This window comes from Hippocampus comes, unplaced genomic scaffold, assembly GCF_001891065.2.
Source record: "Hippocampus comes isolate QL1 unplaced genomic scaffold, H_comes_QL1_v1.1 scaffold177, whole genome shotgun sequence".
NCBI classification, from domain to species: domain Eukaryota; kingdom Metazoa; phylum Chordata; class Actinopteri; order Syngnathiformes; family Syngnathidae; genus Hippocampus; species Hippocampus comes.
In genome coordinates, this window is record NW_017806158.1 from 2,071,094 (window position 1) to 2,081,328 (window position 10,235).

At 43.7% G+C, this 10,235-nt stretch overlaps 1 protein-coding gene across 3 annotated transcripts in view; it reads left to right on the forward strand.

Annotated features, from left to right (window-relative positions):
- mtmr4 (myotubularin related protein 4) overlaps positions 1-10,235 on the forward strand; it is a 28,708-nt gene extending 18,473 nt beyond the window's left edge. For all 3 annotated transcript variants that reach the window (XM_019895135.1, XM_019895133.1, XM_019895134.1), the window contains 9 exons: positions 819-930; positions 1,742-1,937; positions 2,393-2,578; positions 2,749-2,919; positions 3,283-3,437; positions 3,881-5,312; positions 5,407-5,517; positions 5,623-5,711; positions 8,237-10,235. In XM_019895135.1, coding sequence (XP_019750694.1) covers positions 819-930; positions 1,742-1,937; positions 2,393-2,578; positions 2,749-2,919; positions 3,283-3,437; positions 3,881-5,312; positions 5,407-5,517; positions 5,623-5,711; positions 8,237-8,414 — 2,630 coding nt within the window. In that variant the 3' untranslated portion in view covers positions 8,415-10,235. The remainder of the gene's footprint in view (positions 1-818; positions 931-1,741; positions 1,938-2,392; positions 2,579-2,748; positions 2,920-3,282; positions 3,438-3,880; positions 5,313-5,406; positions 5,518-5,622; positions 5,712-8,236) is intronic.

The following is a 10,235-nucleotide window of genomic DNA, read 5'->3' on the forward strand; positions in this document are numbered from 1 at the left end:
AAAGATCTGCCGGCTCTCGGCTTGCTGCGGTCCGCGGGCCGGTTCTAATAATAAATCAATATCATTCCAGGGGCCACTGAAAACATTCTCGCGGGCCGGATTTGGCCCGCGGGCCGGCACTTTGACATATGTGCTCTACTGTATTTGTTCACTAATATACATGCACTTATTTTGAAACAAATTGTACTTTCCACCACTTATTGTAGTTAATTCAGTGTGTGTGTTGGTATGCTCTGCAATACTAAACCCCGAACTGGCTTGTGTGTTTGTTTTAAATAGCAACACACTGTAACCATCTAGTAAATTAAACAAGGAAAAGGAATATAACAGTAAACAAATGGCAACAATGGGGCCACCCAGAAATTCCTGTTGTTCTGTTTTTCTCTGAATAAGTTTATTTACGACAAAATGGCAAAAGGCGTGTTTTGAGTTCTTCTAATCAGGGTCGTTGTTGCACAATACTGGCAGCTGTTTTTGATTTTTGTCAACTCTTCAAAGGACTGTCGTGTCACAGTGTGACGCTCTGCCATTTATGTACCCTACACTGCGGTGTAGGGTACATAGAAAGGGGACAAAGTGTTTTGTTTTTTTGGGACCCTCCATAACTTTTGACTGTGCTAAAGCATAATACAGAAAAATACATGTACAATAAAACAAACCCTATTTACCTTGAACTATGAACTACTATGAACTCCGGTAAACTGCTGTCTCTATGGAATGTAGGACTTGTCGCTAAAATGGGAAGATCTGTGAAAGGTGAATGCTTTACAAAAATGCACGACATACATGTGTGTGACATTATCATTGTTTGTGTTCAGAGTATTACCCTAACTGTGAGGTGATGTTTATGGGAATGGCCAACATCCACGCCATCCGGAACAGTTTTCAAGCCTTGAGGACAGTCTGCAGTCAGATACCTGATCCAGGAAAGTAAGTCGACCCGTTTGACCTTTTGCTTTGAGTGTCTGCTGCGGTGTCCCCCTTCTCCCTCCCCCCTTTATGAATTGCTCTCACCCCCACCATAGAAAAGCTCCACCACAAGAGATGGAGAGGCTGCCTCGGGTCCAATCTCATTCCTGCTGAGTGGGCCAGCTGTCTGTCTGGTCACTCAGACATTGGAGCCATTTGTCATGTGTTTCTGTTTACCACAGTGTTCACTTGAGTCTTTTTGTGGCGGTGTGTACATGAAACTGTGATGTCGCATTGTTTTTCATTCAAGCTTGCTGAGATTGTTTTGGCATCGAATGACGCAGGAGGGCTTCCATATACTTTACGTAGGGGCAGCAGTGCTGCCTTTCTCCTTAAGTCAGTCTAGTACAGATGTGAGGAAACTTTTGCAATTTTATTGAATAAAATATAGCATTCTTATTTTTCGTATTTATGTACAATCTGTTATTGAACTGAGTTCATTTGGAAAAAAAATTGTCTCTTATGTTATATTTTATTGATGACCCAGTTTTAAAATACGAACCCTTTTTCCATGCGATATATGAAGGGATAGATTGTAATCAACCAATTTGCTGGAAAAACTAAATTAATGCCAGAAGTATTTAATGCTTATGGGCATGATTAAAAACGGCCATATGTGGCCCCTGGGTCATTTTTTGCCAACCCCTGGTCTAATTTACCCGATTGGCCGCATCTATTCAATGTCTTGTCTCCGGGAGTTTAACTTGTGACAGTCCATATGTTGGTTAAGGGGTCTCTTCTCTTAACGTGAGTCATCTCTTCTTTTTCCTAGCTGGCTTTCAGCTCTGGAAAGCACCCGTTGGCTGCAGCACCTGTCTGTAATGTTGAAAGCGGCCACCCTGGTGTGTTCCTCACTGGAGAGAGAAGGTCGTCCTGTCCTTGTGCACTGTTCAGATGGATGGGACCGTACACCCCAGATTGTTGCCCTGGCCAAAATCCTTTTGGATCCCTACTACAGAACACTTGAGGTGATGGTCTGCCCGGTGTACTTTTCTCCTTGACCACTGAAACAATACGACATGTGGTGTATGTAGATCAGTGGTCAGCAACCCTTTTGAAAGTGAGAGCTACTTCTTGGGTACTGATTACCAGGTTAATCGTATGATACACTTCTGAAATTACACATTTGCTCAAATTATACACACATATGTGAAGACGGTGCACCATCCATGATTTCTCATAATAATTAGGAAGCAGTTAGTCAATACGCGAGGCTTTAGTTCCATAAATGTCTGCAAGTGTTTACATCTTCTGATGGTTGCTTCGACAACATTTTTAGAAAATTATGTTCCATTATTGGTGAGTTATTTTTCAAACAGGCCTGCAGGCTACATATGTGACATGGTCATTATGTCGGTGACCCCTGATATAGATTGTTACATTTCTCCACATTATGATGTACTGACAACCATGTAATCCACAGGGTTTCCAGTTACTTGTCGAGACTGATTGGTTGGACTACGGTCACAAGTTTGGGGACCGCTGTGGCCACCAGGAGAACGCTGACGATGTTAGCGAGCAGTGTCCCGTCTTTCTGCAGTGGCTTGACTGTGTTCACCAGCTGCTCAAACAGTTCCCCTGCCTGTTTGAGTTCAATGAGGCCTTCTTGGTGGGTGGTCGTCATGCGCCGTTTTGCCTTTCTCATCATGGTCTGTTGTCATTAATATACAAAGAACTTGCTTGTCGTTTTTTGAGAGGACATGAACATTTTGTACAGTGTTAACAACACACTCATGCAGGTGTAATTCTTGGTTCTATTTCTTATGTCTTTTTATGCAGGTCAAGTTGGTGCAACATACGTACTCATGTCTATACGGTACCTTCCTTTGTAACAATGCTCGCGAGAGAGAGGCAAGGAACATTTACAAACGCACCTGCTCCGTCTGGTCCTTGCTTCGCGCAGGAAACAAGAACTTTCAGAACTTTCTCTACATCCCAAGCCATGACATGGTCAGTTTTTACAATTTTGTTAAATTTTTTCTCTGTAATGGACACCAGAACCTTTCTAAAATCACTTCTGTTTATGTTCTTTTCCATTTTACTGAGACACTAGCGCGTACCCGAAAGGTGTTACGATTCAGCCTACAAAATACCTACTTTCAGCTGGCAATCCATTCAGGCTGTTACAATTCTGCCTTTACAAAAACAATCTTCTTGGAGTTAGATCAATTGAACAGACTTACTTAAAGCTAGTTTCAGCACATGCTAAAGAAGTTAGCATTTCTTTGCTTCTTACACAGTGGTCGATTCTTAAGGTGATATACTGCCTCCTATTGGTCTTAATGTGGTTTATTTTCATTGTTTAACTTGAAGGTGCTGCAGCCTGTCTGTCACACGCGTGCATTACAACTGTGGACAGCAGTTTACCTCCCCACCTCCTCACCTTGCACTGCTGTGGACGAATCTATGGAACTCTACTTGTCCCCGAGTGTCACAGGGGATGAACTTGGCTCCCGTTCCCTTGACAGGTACATTTTGATGCGAATTTCACCTCTTGGATTCAATGTTACTTGCACAATTTTCCTTCACACTGTTATTTATGAAAGCAGAGTTTCTAAAACATTTTCGGCTCCCTATGAATGTGGTTTCTCCTTGGGATGCAAACTTAGAAAACATTCTCAATGAACATCTATAAATTAAGAAATGATAAAGAAAGAGATTCTGGTTATATGAGGGCTCCCAGCTTACAGCAGTTCTTTTCCTACAGCGGCAACATATACCGAATTTTTAACAAAATTGTAAGATGTCATAGTCAGTCAGTAACTTATGCTAAGGTAGTAAAGTATTTGTATTGAAAACATTTCTTGGCCATAAATATGAAACAGTCAAATGACGAACAAGAAGTATGGTCGTAACTGAGTAACTATATAAAGTAAAAGTATACTTAGCCATGTATTATGTCGATTTCTAGACTTACCAAGACCCGCTCCATGGACAACCTTCTGTCAACTTTTGAGAATGGGATGCCCCTAACACGGACATCCAGTGATCCCAATCTTAATAAGCATTGCCAGGAGGATCGCCCTGCCTTGGAGGCCACGCCCGCCCCTGACAGTACAGCTGCAGACGACTGCTCTGACGAGATGGCGTCTGACGATGGCGATGAGAAAATTCCACAGCTGAGTCCTACCAAGCCATCAGATGGCTCAGGTGCTGAATGTGGCGAAGATGCACCAGAGGAGCCGTGTCTCACCACTCAGCCCCTACCGCTTCCTCCTGTCCCCCTAGCTTCTGACATTATGCAGGCTCACACTCCATTTCTTGCTCCTGTCCTGCAGCAAGATTCTACACACACAACTGTCTCTCCCCCTCTTCCAACCCCTTTGCTGGAGGCCCCGAGACCCTGTAAGACTGCTGAGAGCACCACACCGGCCACTCCTAAATCAGAGCCGTGCTTACCACTGAGCCAGGACGCCATACCAGCGGCAGCCACCCTATTCGGCTCCCTGCTTGACAGCCAGGAAAGTTGCCTCTTGGAGTCTGATGACCTCATGACTCTGAAGCTTCTAAAGCCACTGGTTCCCATGGAGGACTCCACTGAGACTCTTACAGATCAAGGAGAACTTTCCCACGCCCTGCCTCACCCGCAGAGCAATGGTCTTACTCTGAATCATTTTGCGGATGAGGAGCAGCAAGGGGCGCATGTGTCAGCTGAGCCACGCAAAGAGGGGGTAACAGACCTTGTCAAAGGAAGAGATCAAATGTTACCTGCTGCAGCATCTCCAATGGACTGCATCCAGGGAGCCGCTCGCCATCTCATCTCCCAGAGTCCGCTCTCAGACATGTCACTTATGGGCCCCCATTGGGAGAGCGTTCAGGGCCTAATGCAGTCCGCTTGCGGCGGTGCCGCTCGCGGTGCCAGCCGCTCTCTGCAGTCTAACGCCTACCAGAGTCGCCGACTTGCCTATAAGCTTCTCCGCTCGCAAGGCTTTGCCCTCGCCAGCGGTTCCCAGTGCTGCCGCAAGGAGGCTCTTTGTTGTCCCAGCAGCCCCGTGCAGCCCGGATGGCCGTCTGCAGCAAGAAGCGTGGCAGGGTTCAACAGCCTGAATGCACCTGTGGTCAACAACTGCTCACTGGTGTGCCACCAGCTGCCAGCCGTATCATACCCTTCGCCCTCCCTCTCCTGCTCCCCTCTCCCGCCCCAAACTCCAGCGTACCTTGACGACGACGGGCTGCCGGTGCCCATGGACGCCGTGCAGCAAAGACTGCGTCAGATCGAGGCAGGCTACAAACAGGAAGTAGAGGTATTGCGTCAGCAGGTGCGACAGTTGCGGATGAGACTGGAGAGCAAACAATACAGCACCCCTCCCTCAGAGCCCGACATCGACTACGAGGACGATATCGTTAGTTTTTTTTCCTCCTCTTCGCACTTGAGCCAGACACCCTTATTTGTGAATGTTTCAAGAAAACCTCCTTTGTGTCTTGCTACGCTTTCAGACGTGTTTACGGGAATCAGACAACAGTCCCGAGGAAGACTCTCTGTCCACCCAGAGTGAAGACCGACTGTCTGAGGGCAGCTGGGATCGAGTGGAGAGCAAGGACACAGAGGTCGGCACCCATTTCAGTCCACACTTTCATGTCTTTTCTCACCTACCTTTCACTCTGTAATGGCTTTTAAGTCCCCTCTAATCATCTAAATGTATGTGTGTGTAGGTCACGAGGTGGGTGCCTGACCACATGGCCTCTCATTGTTTCAACTGTGACTGTGAGTTCTGGATAGCCAAGAGGCGTCACCACTGCAGGTGGGACTTCGCTATTTTTCCTTTCACACAAGCACACAAAAATGACTTCTTGTCAACAAAAAAAAAAGTACGTAACAAATCCCTATATGTTCTCTGATAAAATCAGTGGTGTGGTTTCCTTTTTTGTTTCAATTGTTTTCTTTCAGTACAGGAAAAATGACCCTGCCTAATGACATTATCCTTATAAGTTAAGTCTTCAATAGATGAAAGCCCCATGTAATTGCGGTTTGGCATTTGTGTATTCATCAAAACACAGATTTGATTTTATATTTTAAACGTATTCCCCTATCTGCTGGGGGGGGGGGGAATAATCTTTTCGCTGTTTTGTGCTAAATCCATTAAACCTTTTCTTTGGTGGCACCTTAGTGTCAAAGAACTATGTTGAAGTGAGTTAATTTTCCCCATTTCGGCCAATTGTGCTTTGTCGACATCTTGTGGTGTCTTAAAAACCCACACAAACACGAGGAGGACATGCAGGCTCGGTACTGCTTGGCTGGAGCTGAGATTTGAACCTCAGTCAGAAGTGCTTACTGAAAGGTTGCCTCGGCAACCACGCTACAGACGCAAAAGTAAAATCCAAATCCACAGTCATAAACTGACAAGAGTAATAATAAATGAAGCAATGACAATTGCTTTTGAAGTGTGGTTCAACAGAATTATTTTAAAATCCCGACTGATTTAACAGGCCTGGACTTAAATGATGGCACCCTTAATTCATATGTATTTCTTTGTTGCACAACCTTTTGAGCCACTCACTGCAATCAAATGATTTTCGTCTCAAGTCCACAACAAACTAAGAGCAGTAAGAAAACACTTGACGATTTCTTTCCTTCACATGTGGGGTCCCATTCATTTTCAAATATGGTTGGGATATATTTTAAAATGTTACACGTGTACTCTGCGTTAAATGCTAAACAACGGGCAACGGACATGTTTGGGCCAACTAGTTGGAGCGGCCTTTCAATTTACAGAAAGTATTCTTTTTATGAATTCATTACATGAAACTCTGGGAAGTAGTGAAATACTTATTGAGCTGATGAAGGGCTTTCTTTGGCTAGGAAAAAGGAAGGGGCCTCTGAGTAAGCCGTTCTTTGTCACATAAGGGAATGCTATCTTAGGGGATATTTACAGTAAGAGAAGCAACAAGCAGGTATCGTAGCTTGTGCCAAACAATAAACAGCCTTTGACTGCAAGTCTTTCCTGACACATACACAAATAGTCGACATTGTTGGCACCTCGCTGTTGAGGAAAAGAAAAACCCTCAGCGGTTACAGAATAAACTTGAGTCTGACAAAAGTAACGATGAATTCAAATTTAGCAGACATTGCTTTTGAATTGTGGTTCACACACAATTATTTTTTAAAAATGTGAAACAATCCTGGACAAAAATTATTGTACCTGTAACTTATTATTATTATTATTATTTTGGTCTTCTCAACTGCACAACATACTACAAAAGACAATTTCTTTCCCTCGTGTAGGGTCTCACACATTTTAAAATTTGGTTAAAACATCTAAAAACAAAATGTGTGCGCTCTGCGTTCTGTGCTAAAAAACTGGCAACAAGATTTTTGGACCAATTCCTCTTTCCACTGAGAGGAAATTATTCTCTTGATGATCTTATTACATGGAACTCGGGAAGTCGTGGCATACTTATTCAACCGATTAAGTGGTTTCTTTGGCTCGGAAAAAGGAGGAGTCCTCTGTTTTCTCCAAAAGAAAAAGCCGTCCTTTGTTACATTGGGGGAACGCAGTTGGGACTTTTACAGTAAGAGAGGGTGCAGGGTGGGTATGGAAGCTTGTGCCAGATATTAAACATCCTTCGAAGTCTTTCCCGATACATACACGTGGAGAAAATTGTCGGTATCACTCTGTTGATGACAGAAAAGCCCCACAGTCGTCTCAGAAACATCTTGAATCTGACAAAAGTAAGGATTCACTGAAAATTAACCAATAAAAATCAGGTGGCTTTTTAAATTGTGGTTTCACAGAATTATTTTTTTTTAAATGGTGAAACAGGCCTGGGTAAAAGTCATGATACACTCGGCATATTTTGGTGTACGAACTTTTGGGGCAATCTGTCTTTCCAAATCACTTCTGCACCTCTCTTTGGGTATTTTGGCTTACTCTGAATGAGCAAACTACCCTAGTTATCGAAGGTGCTTTCTCCAAACCACGTTTCATCTTCTTCCACAGATATTCAGTAGGATTTAAATCAGGGCTCATCGAAGGCCTCTTCTTCAGTTCAGTTGTCCAATGTTTTGCTAGTAGCCATTCTTGAGTGTATTTTTTTAGCGATGTGTTTCGGGTCATTTTCCTGTTGCAAGACCCTTGACCTGTGTCAGAGACCAAACTTTCAGATTAATGAATTAAACCGTTTGAAATTCAACTTTTATTTTGAGGTGACCAATGTGATCTGATGATGACTGATGTTTTTTTAGTGTGTTACCCTCTCGTAAATCAAGGTACCATTATACTGCAAAAAATAAAATTAAACACAGCTACTTTTTGTCGCCTCTTTGTAGGAACTGCGGCAACGTGTTCTGTAAAGATTGTTGTCATCTCAAGCTCCCCATCCCGGACCAGCAGCTGTACGACCCGGTACTGGTGTGCAACACCTGCCACGACCAACTCCTCGAGTCCCGAACCCGCGAGATCCGCAGCCAGCAGTTCAAAAAGGCCATCGCCACAGCTTCAAGTTGAGGGGAGCGTCTCCTGTCGGGTCTTGTCCTTTTTTTGGACTCACGAGGTGTCGCCCCCAACCGGCTGTGGATCTTTGCTTCAATGGTGTTTGGGAGGTGATGAGGAGATGGTGTCTGAAAATGGGGGTGCACTGTGGTGGTAGGAGGCGGGGGAGTGGATGAGGGTATGTCCCAGGACAACCTCCTGGACAGAGGATATTTCGGCTTGCAGCACGATGGCACTCTCTTGTGGTGTACCCCTTTTTGAGCTCACCGTAAGTACCGAGAACCTGCACTCTCCATGTAGTTGCGGTCGTCACACTTGAGAGGGACAATCGGTCGGCAACTCCAAGCCTTTACCTGATCTACTGGAGGCTTTCTGCTTGGAAAAAAAAAAAGAATTGCTGCTATTGTATTTAAAAGTCTAATTTTGTATTCTTATTTTGTGCACCTGTAAATGTCGTTGTATATTGAAGGGAATCCTGAGACCAAACTTGAGCGAAAGGGAGAGATCTGCTGTCAACTTTGCCATTGTATCTTTGAATGTAAAACGGGCAATTGGATTGACCTCACGTGCGTGTGTGCATTCGGTGAGTCTCATTTGTGTTTTTCGAATTCAGTGTATGCACAGTCAATGCGGCCGAATATTCAGTGACGCTCTTGCAGCTACGTTTTGGTGTTGGAAGGCTCTGCGCGAGGCACACTAAAGCGACGCTGTCTGTGTGTGTTGGTATTTGAAGCGTGTTGGGGTGTGTTTTGGGGCACGGCATGATTCTGTGAGGTCCTTATAGAAAGTCATTGAGGGTATTTCTGGGAAATGACTGAGAATTTTCCAAGAGGGTCTGCCATACCTCTGACTGAAAGGCCCTCCAAAAGCCTCATTGTCCTCCTGATTGGCACTTCAAGGAAGAAAGACTGAACTAATGATTGACAGTTCTTTTGCTCAGTCGGAGAGGGCGGCCACAGTTCCTCCAATTTACAACATACTTGTTTGTGTCAACTGGGAGTTCAATTGTGCCATTTTTTTTTCCAATTTCAATTTTTTTCCTTTCCATAGATGGCAGCAGATTACTATTTGACTCCTCCTGTGTGTTCATGGTACAGATGTTTAGCTGCTAAAGTTTCACATATACTTCTAATGATTTCACTGGATGATCATATGTCACTATATTAGCTGACCTAATGATTTGGGTTTTTCTTCAGATGGCATTAACATCTCTTTTAGACAAATGCTCTGAACTGTAACATACATCGTGAAATCTGATCCATGGTGGTGGCAAATACCAGTCATTTAATTCATGAATAACTGTTGTGAAGAATTGCACATAAAAGTCAATTCCCAGTGGCGAAGATAAAAGATTATATGATGGATCTGTTTCCCAGCTTGTTTATTTTCCTTATATAAAAAAAGGTGCAAAATTTTTTCTACAATGATGGAACTCGGCTGCAAGTCACCACAGAGATGCAAAGGTACGTCATTGCGTAAAACCTGTCATATGTTCCAGTCTAATGATGTCACCGCAGAGCTTTAAGATTTAAAGAATTGGCAAAATGGACAAATGTAAATAAGACATATGAAAGTGTATGTCGTGATGTCTCATCTCTTGTATACATTTTACCAATTCAAATGCACTCATTGGCAAGACCAGAGCTGAATCAAATACTGCATTACCAATACTAGTATGCAGTTTTTTTTTTTCATTAAGCTGGTGGTTTGCTGTGGTGTAGAACTGCCCTTCATCAAGAAGGTATTTTTGCTTTTGATGTCAACATAATTTAAACGGCTCTCTATGTGAGGAATAGTGCAGTTACATAACCACAATAAACAATGCATCCCTCACCG